General features: G+C 50.4%; 3 protein-coding genes across 4 annotated transcripts in view; 1 reads left to right on the top strand and 2 right to left on the bottom strand.

The window, feature by feature from the left end:
- Window positions 1-45: 45 nt before the first annotated feature.
- On the bottom strand, window positions 46-1,198 carry C5H1orf122 (chromosome 5 C1orf122 homolog). Its single transcript, XM_076934233.1, has 3 exons — window positions 1,075-1,198; window positions 786-987; window positions 46-522 (listed from the first exon to the last, which is right to left on the bottom strand). The coding sequence occupies exons 1-3, from the start codon at window positions 1,107-1,109 to the stop codon at window positions 427-429; spliced, it is 333 nt and encodes a 110-aa protein (XP_076790348.1). The 5' UTR covers window positions 1,110-1,198; the 3' UTR covers window positions 46-426.
- Window positions 1,196-5,701, top strand: Yrdc (yrdC N6-threonylcarbamoyltransferase domain containing). Its single transcript, XM_034501995.2, has 5 exons — window positions 1,196-1,715; window positions 2,228-2,342; window positions 2,436-2,555; window positions 4,355-4,497; window positions 4,939-5,701. The coding sequence occupies exons 1-5, from the start codon at window positions 1,333-1,335 to the stop codon at window positions 5,009-5,011; spliced, it is 834 nt and encodes a 277-aa protein (XP_034357886.1). The 5' UTR covers window positions 1,196-1,332; the 3' UTR covers window positions 5,012-5,701.
- Maneal (mannosidase endo-alpha like) overlaps window positions 5,524-12,430 on the bottom strand; it is a 7,779-nt gene continuing 872 nt past the window's right edge. Inside the window, exons 2-4 of one of the 2 annotated variants that reach the window (XM_034501993.2) lie at window positions 11,258-11,367; window positions 9,997-10,073; window positions 5,524-7,652 (exon numbers count right to left, since the gene is read on the bottom strand). In XM_034501993.2, the coding sequence (XP_034357884.1) occupies window positions 7,016-7,652; window positions 9,997-10,073; window positions 11,258-11,367 (824 nt within the window). In that variant the 3' untranslated portion in view covers window positions 5,524-7,015. The remainder of the gene's footprint in view (window positions 7,653-9,996; window positions 10,074-11,257; window positions 11,368-12,430) is intronic. The other variant, XM_076934232.1, reaches the window with a different exon arrangement.

Here is a 12,430-nt window from a genome sequence, read left to right as displayed (position 1 = left end):
CCCAGCCATCAAGTCTTGGAGGGACATAAAGGAAAGGTCAGTCACTGGGGGTCTGCAGGTTTCCTTTTAATCAAGACTCTGCTGAAGTGTTTTGTGGGGCTGAGAGCTCCCAAAGCATGAAATGAACATGTAATACCACCTAGAACCCCCCAAAGCAGGCCAGACCACTCTGGCCACTGCTGGCCTTCCCGAATCCGAGTACTCAAGACTGGATGTTCGTTGGCTACATTTCAAAGCACAGTACTGCCTTCAGCCTGGATGACGTGGGAGTGAACCCAGCTGCTAGTAGAGTTGCCATCCCAGGCTGAGGGCCGAGTACCAGCAACTGCCAGTGAAGACTGGCCCCTTTTAGTGAAGGGAGTTGGTCAGAGTCCAGCCATCGGCCCTGGAAAGGGACAGAAGTCAGGGTGCCCGGCTAGGGAATGATCAAGACTCCGCAGCTCCATCGCCAGCATCCTTTGGAAGGCCACCTCTGGCGGATACAGATGGCTGGGGCGGCGCTCCAGACTTGGCTGACCCGTTCTAGTTGGAACAGAAAGAGGGGGGAAAAATGAGCCCGGAGGAAAGGCCTTAAGTTAGGCCCCGCAAGAATAAGGCCACATGGCGTCTCGACAGTACTATACTATTTTCAAAACCTCGCTCAGATCAAAGGAAGTTACGTGTAAAGCGGTGGGGAATACTCTTCCACCTGCCTCCTTTGGGGCGAGGGGTGGGGGACGAGCTGGGCCAGTGCAGTCAGTGGGAAAACTCCACCTCCCCAGGCCCAGCCGGGAGTGGGCACTGACCCCGCCACCAGCCGGTTCCGGGCGCCGGCGGCCCAGCTGCCGCAACATCTCCTCGCAGGCGGCGATGGTGTCCAGGAGCTGCCGCTGCCGCTGTTCCACGGCGTCCAGCAGCTGCTGGGCGCGTTCATCTCGGGGCGGCTGCGGGGGTGGCCTCCCGCCGAGCCCCAGCCCCGCCTTCCCACGGTCCACGCCGGCAGCCTCCCTGCCCGGGAGAGAGACGGCGTCAGGGCCGGCGCTGGGCGGCGCGAGGTCGCGGCCCCAACCCACCGCCCCACGGGCCCGCTCTCACCCCCGTGACCAGCCTGCGCCGGGACCCCACTCCATCGCCGCCCGTGCCACCCGCCCACCAACCCTCTGCAGTCCTCCCCTGCCCCTGCGCCGCGCGAGGATTCCGCTAAGTCGAGCCCCGCCCCGTCCCCACCGTTCTCCTTCAAATCGCCTGGGAGTCGCGGTCCCTTTAAGCTGCCCGGCGCGAAGGCGGGGCCGAGCCTCGCGGATCGGAAGTTGAGTTCGTGCGTCACTTCCTCCCGGAAGCGGGTCTGGACGGATGTCTACTGCGCGTCCCTGTGCGGGGCTGAGGGCCGCGGTGGCTGCCGGCATGGGGCTGAGCGACGGGCCAGCGGGCTCTGGCCGTGGCTGTCGTCTTCTACGCCCTCCCGCGCCCGCTCCGGCGCTGCCAGGGGCCCGGCTGTTGCGGCTTCCGGAGAGCGAGGCCGTCAGCCCCGAGCGCTCCGGTTGGACCGAGGCGCTGCGGGCCGCCGTGGCCGAGCTGCGCGCCGGCGCCGTGGTGGCGGTCCCAACTGACACGCTGTATGGTCTGGCCTGTTCGGCGAGCTGCTCGGCGGCCCTGAGCTGCGTGTATCGCCTCAAAGGCCGCAGCGAGGCCAAGCCGCTGGCCGTGTGCCTGGGCCGCGTGGCCGACGTCTACAGGTGAGGCTGCCCCGACCCGGCCCCGCTGGGGGCGGCACCGCGGGAGGGGTTTCCGGTGACAGCCTTGGGAGACTGAGGCGCCGAGCGCGGGAGGGGCTTGTCCTGGCTCATCGAGGAATCCGGAACTGGAAATTTGTTGGGAACGCTTAACGCTTGCCAGGATCCGCTCTAGACGGTGGGTCGAAACGCTGAGTTAGGCGAGCACGACACTCTTCTTAGTGTTCTTGTGATGTACGGAGGGGAGGCCCGTTTCGGAGTAATGTCTTCCAGATAAGACAGATTGAGGTTGTATTCATGTGTCACGGCGCAGTGGTTTTGTCCTCAAGACAGGCGTGTAGAAAGCAAGCCCGGGGTACTCTGTTGAGTCTAATGCCAGAGCCCCGAGGAAGAGGACGTAGAGAGGTAGATTTTGTTCGTTATACATGCAAAGGAACCCTCTCCAGAAGCCGCCTTAAGTCCAGGAAAGGTCCATTAGGGTGATTTGGAGTGAACATGTGTTCCTTTGCCTGCAGGTATTGTCAGGTGAGAGTACCTAGGGAGCTCCTGGAGGACCTGCTCCCAGGACCTGTGACCCTGGTGATGGAACGCTCAGAGGAGCTCAACAAAGACCTGAATCCCTTTACTCCTGTGAGTCAGATTTGAGCTTTTTCTGCACTCTAAACCAGCCTCCTTCAAGCCCGTGATGCCTTCCTCACATTCTCTCTTCCTCTTGCTTCACAGCTTGTCGGCATCCGGATTCCTGACCACGCCTTCATGCTGGACTTGGCCCAGATGTTTGGGGGACCACTTGCACTCACTAGTGCCAACCTCAGCTCCCAGACCAGTTCTCTGAGTGTTGAGGTGAGAATTGGCCCCAGCAGGTTAAACTGCTGTTTCCTCAAAACCAACAGGGCTGACACTAAAGGGATTTGCCTGGCAGAAATTTGGGCCTTTGGTGCATAGGTGAGAGGGTTACCAATTTGGTGTTGGTTAGAGGAGGGCATCCAGAGGCAAGAATCTTGGAAGGGAGCAGGTAGTGCTCTTGTAATGCCAGGACAAAGAGGCTAAGGTAAGAAAATCTCAAAGTCAGCCTGAGTTATTTTGGGACACTTAGTTTTTTTAATGATTTATTTTTATTTTATGTACATTGGTGTTTTGCTTGCATGTATGTCTGGATGATGGTGTCAGAGCTCTCGAACATGGACTTGCACACAATTATGAGCTGCTGTGTACGTACTAGGAATTGAACCTTGGTCCTCTGTAAGAGCAGCCAGTGCTCTTATGTTGGAATTGTTTTATCTTGATAGGCCAAGGGGGAGCAGGTGTATTTTTTGTATCTATAATACTAGAAAAGCTGCTGGGGTGGAGGTGAACATCTTTAATCCCAGCACTCAGCAGACAGAAGCAGCCTGAGTTCCAGGCCCCCTGGTTTACAGAATAAGTTTCTGGACTTCATGGAGAGACCCTGTCTCAAAGAAAAAGAACAGATTATTGGAAATAAAGACAGCTTTGTGAGGGAAGTAGTTGTCAGAGATTTGACAACAGTGCTCTGAGAAGAATTTGGGGTTTTAAAACATTAGTTCACTGTTCTGTCACATGGCCATTAAAAGACAGTCCCAACTTCTTGCCAGTTCTTTCTGACCTCTTTCCTTTTGGAGGGGGCATGTTTCTGTTTGAGATGGGGTCCACTCTGTATCACAGGCTGGCCTGGAACTCAAAATTAGGATCCTCAGGCCTCCCTATTTTTGGATCTTTTGGAGCACACCTGGCCTCACCTAATTTTTGACTCCTGACCTTATTCCTTTACTTTTGCTTGCCAGGAAGGCCTGAGACGAGATCGTTGTAATCCTGTGTTGCCTGTGTGGTTTAGAACAGATGCACAGGCAAAGGAACTTCGCTCTGTTCTTATAGCACTCACCTTAGGTGCAGTAAAGTGATGGGCTTTTCTGTGCCAGACCTGGGGTCTTGGAAATGCAGGGTCTGTTTTATTTGCTCTTTGTAGCTATACATTGTACGTCCGGGTGGGGATCTTCCAGGAGGGAGGAGTAAGTTCTTACCTTGTCAACAACCCTTGACCAGCACAGTCATTGTTTGATTTGTAGTTGGTATTTATGATTCCCCTATCACCAAGACCCTGGCCTAACTGGGGGGGGGGGGGGGGGGAGCAGAAGGAATCTAGCTCTGTTAACAGTACACCCCACAGCCCAGGGACTGAGTGCTGGTGGCATGTGTTTGCATAGTCCACCCTAGTTTCTTCTCCATGCTCTGATCTTAACTTCACTGAAGTTTAGGATCAGGTTGCTAGAGCTTTGCTTTAGGGGCCTGAATGAAGTAATGTGTATGCATCACACAGGTACGGAAAGACCGGGCTCATACTCAGCATGCCACTTTTTACACCTAGGCCTCCTCAGCCCCTGCAGTACTTGGGATTTCCTTCTATTACATTAAGGTTTTCTTTATGAAACTGTAACTTAGAGTGCATACTTAAGGGGGCTTCAGACTTGGTACATATGGGATCCTGGGTGTTAATTGTGCCCTTGCCCTTAGCTGACCATAACTAAGAGGTTTCTCCACTGCTTAAAAGAAGATGCCACAATTTAAATGTGAACCATGTATTCAGGGTAATAATACAGCCGTGCCCTTCCTTTCCTTCTTTACAGGAGTTCCAAGACCTCTGGCCTCATTTGTCTCTTGTCATTGATGGAGGACCAATTGGGGATAGTCAGAGCCCTGAGTGTCGCCTCGGCTCTACTGTGGTTGACTTATCTGTTCCTGGAAAGTTTGGCATTATTCGCCCAGGCTGGTAAGTATCTTTCTTGTACCACTGGGGCATGTGAGGGAGGTTGGAGAAAGGAGAAGCTTTAGAGTACAGACAGATTTTTCACCAAGCGGTGTTAATGTGTGCCTTTAATCTCAGCACTCGGGAGGCAGAGGCAGGCAGATCTCTTGTGAGTTTGAAGCCAGCCTGGTCTGTAAAACAGTTCCAGGACAGCCAGGGCTACACATAGAAACCCTGTCTTGAAATCAGAAACAACAAAAACTTGACCAAAAAAAGTACTTATTTTCATTACCATTTTGCATTGGTTGGGGTCACTAAGAGCGACAACAGAAAGGTAGTAAGTGGGCGGGACTAAATTTGCTGGCTTTTTAGGATTTGTTGAACAGTGGGACAGTAATCATAAGAGGCTACTCAGATAGGCTCGGTGCCCTGAGAAGTCAAACTCTTATCTTCTGTCTTCCTCAGTGCCCTGGAAAACACTACAGCCATCCTCCAACAGAAATACGGGCTGCTACCTTCACCGGGATCCTGTTCCTAAAACTTGGGAGGACCCAAGACCATGCTAGATACTATGTATCTTCTACTGGTTGGCAAAGCCTCATTGGCTGAGGTTCCTGGAGGTGCATCTGTAGCCTAGCTTTTTAGGCAGCATCCTTGGCTCTGAATCCTGTATGCCAGCCAGAAGCTGCAAGGTTGAGCCTTGCACCCAGGGGAAGGTTATATTTACTCTGTAGATTCATATGTCAACCATGAATTAAATGGAGGAAGAACATTCTTAGAGTGGCCTTATTATTTTAAGTGCCCCTTCTCAACTCCCCTCCCCCCCCCCTTTAAGTTAAGTAACTTGTACAGAATTAGAATGCACTAAGAGCTGCTTTCTGGGGAACAGTGACATTTGCTGTCAAACTAGCTGGAAGCACTAATGCAGTCTAGAAGTCTTAAGACCAATGCAGCAAAGTCTAGGAGCCCAGGCCAAAGCTTTCTGGGTACAGGGGAGTGGTTATTTGAGGGAAATTATTCTAGGAATCCCAAGAAAAATAAAATCTTGACTGTTTTCAGCCAGTGACTTTCTTATTTATTGATATAGTTCTATGTTTAATTTATTTAGTTTCATTGTTTATGCAGAAGCCTTTTGTCCTTGTTCATATGTCTACCAAGTATTTACATAATTATTTTGGGGTATTTGAACTGGGTTTTTTTTGGTTATTAAATATTGCTTCTACAAACAGTTGTAAATGGTTTATTTCTCTGATTCCTTGGTGAAGATATTTATGCATTATGGCTGTTGACGTAGATTGGCCTTCAGGGAATCTGAGCTAAGTTTCACTGAGGACGCCTGCTCCTTCCTGCTGCCTTGCTATATCCACAGGATATGTTCGTGGAATAAAATTACCACTGGTTAAATTCAGCCCTTTCAACTAAGCTACAAGGTAGGGCCTCAGCCAGGTGGGTTTAGTGTCAGTGACTGGGTTGGTTGTCCTTGAAGTGACTGCTATTCCATGCCATCCTCCATCTGCATCCATTTCCCAGAGTTATGGCTCAGCTTTAGCCTGTAAACCAGTCCTGTAGGTTCCAACAATCTTGCTGGAAATATTCATCGGGTCTTACTTTTAACAAGGATCCTTCTTAGTAGCATTAGTTTATTTGTAAGTAAGCACTGGCTTGTTAACTTCCTAGAAATCTTATGTAAACTAGTCTTTTAAGCAGATCCATCTCCATTGTGCTGAAGCCAGCCAGCCCGCCTAGCCATACACTGATTTGTCACAGACTGACCTAGAGGTCAGCATTTATGAGGGCTGCACGAGGAATGTGTACTGGCAAACACCACTTCATATTTAATATAAATCACAGTAGCACTGAAAGTGGCCTTCCTGGCCTAGACAGCTGAAAGGAGTGACCTAGTCCCCTCTGCAGCTACATGTTCATCTGTGAAAGGCTCTGGAGCACAGAGGTATTATCTTGGAGGAAAAAAATAGCTGAATTCCCAGGCCTGGGTGTAGCTGCAAAGAGCAAAAACAGCTGAGGTGCTAGCTACCCGGTTACATCAAAAGCAGGATCCCGTCAGCTTTGGGAAGGAAACCTTGCTCAAATTCCCCAGGACCTGACAGTAGGTGCTTAGTAATGAGCTCAATGTTCCTGATAATGGGGCACAGGAGTCTACTGGAAGGACCTAAAAGTCCTCTTAGAAGTGTCTGACATGGCTCCCTGGGTTCAGCAAGATGTGGGAAGGTGGCTGTCCAAAGGAAGTAAGTGCGTGCTAGCTTAGAACCCTGAGACCCTTCTAAGCACAGGGGCTTGCACGACTCCACAGCGGAAAGCTGAGGGACACGGAGCTTCCTTAAGCCGTTGCAGCCACTTGCCCCCCTCCTGCTTCATCATGCCTCGCTTCCCAGCACTGCCAGTCCAAGTGCCAGGCTCTGTTCTGTGTGAGCTAGCTGATCCTCCCGCAAGCTCCCAGGTGCTACTTGGAACTAGTGAGCGCACCTGCATCCTCAGCTGAACCGCTTGGTGATCTGTTGAGGTTGGTTTGGGCGATGGTCCCTCACATCAGCCATTGTTCCTTTTCCTTGATGAAGTGCTCTGCCCAGCGGCGGGTCAGCTCTAAATACAGGCTGGGCTGGTGAGGCAGGTAGTCCAGATACAGGCGAGTTGGTGTCGTCTTGGGGACAGCTTTCTCAATTTGTGTGCCCTCGTGCCACTCATTGAAGGAGGTGATGGAGACGATCTCGGGCCTCACAGTCAGGGCCGCCTGCAGAGCCGTCTCGTAGTACTTGCCGTTGACCCTGTTTCGAGTATTGTGGTTGTTCCAGGGCCGGATGCTGGTATCGATGTACCCAGGCCCCACGCTAGGGATGAACAGCAGGTTGTTGGTATCACAGAAGTTCTTCACGGCTTTCCAGTTCTGATGGGAGGAGCCAAAGGAGAAGCCATTGGAGGCAAAGTAGGTATACATTCCGTCGAATCCCGCGGCAAGGATGTCGTGGGTGTGGCTCTCCTCCACGAGCAGAGCTATGAAGACCCCATCGTAGGGAGTGTTGCGGACAGAGTGAGGCCCGTTTTGTGTCAGGAGGTGGGCCCAGGCCTCGGGGGATGTCAGATAGGAGTCGTAGATATAGAAGAGTGGGAGACTCTTGCCCATGCTATTCTTATAACGGTAAAATGCACCGTGGGAGCCATACCTGAGGAGCAGGAGGAAGAGGCTTGAGTTGGTTGTGGTAAGATCAGCCACAGGGGAGATCTTTTTCTGTGCTCACAACACTCTGAGGTCCAGCAGGTCACATAAGGAGTCTATGCCTTCAAGTATTAGCCTGCCTCCCTTCTCAGCCCCGCCCCCTTCCCTAAGGCCATCCCTTAACTTCTTCTCCCTAGCCTGGCCATCACCATCTTCATCTGAATTTCAGCAACAGTCTCCTAATTGGTGTCTAACTTAGCCTTCATTCCTGCCTTCCTATGGGAGATGATCTGACCACTCCTTACCATGAGCTGTAAGGACTCCTGTTTCTGCTCTGACCTGACCTATTTTCAGTCTTGCTACTAAACTACACATTAGGTTCCACTTCTTTTTTTTTTTTTTTTTTTTTTTTTTTTTTTTTTTTTTTTTTTTTCGGTTTTTCGAGACAGGGTTTCTCTGTGTAGCCCTGGCTGTCCTGGAACTCACTCTATAGACCAGGCTGGCCTCGAACTCAGAAATCCGCCTGCCTCTGCCTCCCAAGTGCTGGGATTAAAGGTGTGCGCCACCACTGCCCGGCTTAGGTTCCACTTCTAACTGGCCTTTCTGTTAAGCTTCATGTGAGTTTGCCCCATCGTAGCACGTACCATCTGCCAGTTCTCTCTGCCTGGAACTTTCTCCTTTCTCCAGGTCTTTGCAGATCTAACATCATCATCATTAATATTTTATTTGATACAGGGTCTCATGTGGCCTGGAGCTCACTAAATAGACCAGGCTAACCCTGAACTAAGAAATTTATCTCCCTCTACCTCCTAATTGCTGGGATTAAAGGCATGTGCCAGCATGCCTGGCCAGAGCAGACATTTTTAAAAACTGGGGGCAGGAATGAGGAATGGATCTAGGAGGAATGGGGAGGGCAAATATGATTTTTAAAGTTACTTTAAATATGCTTTTTAAAAGATCCATTATGCTGGAGAAATGACTTGAAATTAAAAGTAATTGCTGTGCCTCCAGAGAATCTGAGTTCTGTCCCCAGCACCTACATTAGGCAACTTGGAACATGCCTGTAACTCCAGCTTCCTCTTCTGGCCACTGGGCACACACAGACACACATATGCATATAATAAAGAATAAATAAAACATTTTTTTTTAAAGTTAGGGATTAGGGCTAGAGAGATGGCTCAGTAGTTAAGAGCACTGGCTGTTCTTCCAGAGGTCCTGAGTTCAATTCCCAGCAACCACATGGTGGCTCACAACCATCTGTAATGGGATCTGATGCACTCTTCTGGTATGTGTCTGAAGACAGCTTTAGTGTACTCACATAAATAAATAAAATAAATCTTAAAAAAAAAAAAAAAAAAGTTGGGGATTGGCAGGGTGGTGGTGGCGCACGCCTTTAATCCCAGCACTTGGGAGGCAGAGGCAGGCAGATTTCTGAGTTTGAGGCCAGCCTGGTCTACAGAGTGAGTTCCAGGACAGCCAGGACTACACAGAGAAACCCTGTCTGGGGGGCGGGGGGCGGGGGGGGGGGAGTTGAGGATTGAATCTATTGGATCCAGGGCCTCTGGCCTGATGATGCATGCCTGTAGTCTCAGCACTTGAGAAGCCTCAGAGCAGGAGTTCAGGGTCGCACTCAGCGACATGAAGAGCTCCAGGCCAGCCTAAATCAGGCTCACTCATGCCTCTTAGCTTAACAACCACATTTATATCTCAGTTCTAGGAGCTGGGAGGTCCCAGATCAAAGTGTCTAACAAGGTTGGTCCTTGGTGAGGGCTCTCACTCGAAGCTGACAGATGACCAACAAACTATGCTCACACAGAAAGCAGGAGTCAGCTTCTTACATGTCAGGACACGTAACCTATCCTCTCAGAGAAGCACACATCACCATTCTAAAGTAATTCCTTGAAGGCTGGGACAGAAGGCACCAGCTCACACTCATGCTTAGCTTTCAAAGGACCCTTTTGGGGCACATTCTTAACACAAAACTTCACTTTGCTTTTTATTGTTTTTATTTGTTTTTTTTTATACTACAGATGACTGTGGTTTCTCACTTCTTGGTTGGGCTGCACTCCCAACCACTAGATGATAAGTACCAAGTCAGAAACTTTGCTAGAGACAATAACTATATGTGTGGGCACTGGACAGTATTTTAGTGAATATGTACAAGCATGTATGAACACTTGGATACTAAAGACTCAGTTATGGCCCCAGAACCAGACTGGAAAGTCAGCTACCTGACTCAACCCAGCACCCTCACTGGGAAACAACTTGGAACACACGTATTCCGGCCTTGTACTGCCTGGCCTGGCCCTCCATCCCTTCTGTCCCTGCCTCCTTCTAGACCCCCATCTTACGTGTCAATGATGTACTTGATGTTGTCATGGACAGTGATGTCATCCCGGCCCTTGTAGGGTTGGATATGGAAGGCCACCTGCCACAAATAGAGGAGTTGCAGGTCAGGTGAATATTCTGAAGTACAACACATACAGCTTTAATGCCCCAGCCCTGGATTGTAGGAGGGCTTGAGTTCAGGAGTGCCTGGCAAGAATGGGCTCAGTAAAGGTTGTCACTGCCCTTCAGATCAAAAACAAAGAGTGAAGGTTTGTCCATGTCACACGACAGGGTATCCAGGAATCATTCTGGGTTGCTGCAGGATGGCGTTCAGGTGTCCATCTCTGTCAGCTCCAATCATGAGCACAATGAGACGTGTGCCTACACTCTGACAATGGAAAATGTGCCGTGATCTGTTAAACCTGCCAGGGGTGACCTCGAGGGGAGGGGGCTTCTCGGTCATTTTTCATCCTTCACCACAGAAGTAGGACTGACTTCCTCTATTGATGTGTTTGAGGAAAACAGCCATATACATATCCTTCCACTCAAAGGTGAGCCTGCTTATGGAGGAGGCTCAACATTGTCCTCTGCTCTACAGAGTGGAGTCTAGAATTCTGTCTGCAGGTCCATTTGGTTCTTGCCTGCCCAGGATCCAAGATCAGGGTCTCTAATCTAGCCTATACTGCTTAATAAAAGTGAAGGAGCCAAAGAGATGGCTCAGTGGTTAAATGCACTGGCTGTTCTTCCAGAGGTCCTGAGTTCCCAGTGCACACATCAGTTGAGTCACAACCAGCTCCAGAAGGATCAAATGCCTCTGGCCTCTGCAGACACCTACACATACTCACACAGAGGTAAACACAGGAAAAAAAAATTTAAGAATAAAGGTAAATATTAGAAAGTGATGTTGTATAGTCTTTCATTCGTCCCCTATTTAGTTTTCTCCAAATTAAAGATGGTAACAGTTAACATGGGCACAGCCTGCTAGATCCTCTTCCAGTACGGGACACTTGCTATGTGTCTGTCATCCCTAGCCAGCGATGCTAACCTTGCAGCAGAGAAGCAGAATTCTCAGCCTTGCAATGGTGGTACGTGCCTTTAATTCCAGCACTTGGGAGGCAGAGGCAGGTGAATCTTTGAGTTGGAAGCCAGCCTGGTCTACAGAGCAAGTTTCCGGACTGCCTGAACTTCAGGAAGATAGGGGCAAACTGTGAGAAACTCCAGAAGAGGAGTAGGGGAAGGAGAGGGAAGAGAAAGAAGGACATTTTCCAGAATGAGAGAACTCACCTGGATGTTGTACTGATGGGCAGTGTCCAGAATGGCGGGTACCAGGTCGTCTGTGGGCTCCCCATTATCATCAGCCATGCCAGGAGGATACCAGGAGAGAACTAAAACTCCTAAACAGTACAGAGACCCCTTCAGTGGCACTCAGTGCGCCACCGCCCCCTCTCCGCAGAGCTTTTCTTATCAGAAATGATCTCCAACTGCATGATTCCTGAAAACCTCGAGCCAGGAGCCTGCCAGGTTTTTAGGGACAGATCCGAAGCCCAGAGCGCAGCTGGTCTCGGAGCTGTCCACTCGGGCAGTGCTGAAGTGCTGCTGCCAAAGGAGCCAGGCTTAGAAGTGCAGCATCAAGTAGCAGACCCGAGGGGGAAAGAGTGGCCATGCCACACTGAACTGGAAGCCACAGCCCCACCTCTGAGGTCCTACCTGAAGACAAGTCCTATTCCCGTGCTTCCTATGGGCAAGAGCTCTTGCCTTGACTAACTGCCCATCTAGAAAGCAAGCCTGGACAGAATAGCTATTACCTAATAACCCACATCCTAATTATCCTCGTATATGTCCCACACCCTCCTTGTTTGTCTATTTATTTACTCATTTATTATTTTAGAGACACTGACCCAGTGTGTAGCCTGGCTTCATAGTTGGCTGGCTTCAAACTTCGAATCCTGCCTCACCCTCCCAAGTGCTCTGATTCTGGCTGGCACCACTAAACCTGAATCCTCACCTTGTAGCTCTCCCCGCTATTTTTCAACCACGTCAAGGTATAACAAAATATATCTTTAAAACTAGAGGAATTTGGTGACAAAATCTAAACTAAGTGAACCTCCCCCCAACCCCCACGCCGCCACCCCTCACCCTGTAATGCAGAAGGTTCTACAAAGCCTCTGCTGGTTGGGCACTTGATGAAAAACTCCTGTGTTGTGCCCACCCTCAGCCCCGCTAGATGGGCCATGTAGCTGCTCCACTCCCCTGCACTCTCCCCAGGCTCTCCTTTGAGCCACAGAAGACCCCCAAAGACCCCCAGGCCTTACTCTCCTAAATCCTGGAAGACCAACAGACTTAGAGCTGCTCTTTTTACTGTCCCTGCTCGGGATAGCTCTGCTGCACACACCCCCAACAACCCAATGGAAGGGTCCTGGGGTTGTGAGGGTCAGAAAGGCCCAGAAGGTACAGTGA

This window comes from Arvicanthis niloticus, chromosome 5, assembly GCF_011762505.2.
Source record: "Arvicanthis niloticus isolate mArvNil1 chromosome 5, mArvNil1.pat.X, whole genome shotgun sequence".
In the NCBI taxonomy this organism is placed as follows: domain Eukaryota; kingdom Metazoa; phylum Chordata; class Mammalia; order Rodentia; family Muridae; genus Arvicanthis; species Arvicanthis niloticus.
This window is presented reverse-complemented; position numbering and strand designations above follow the sequence as displayed.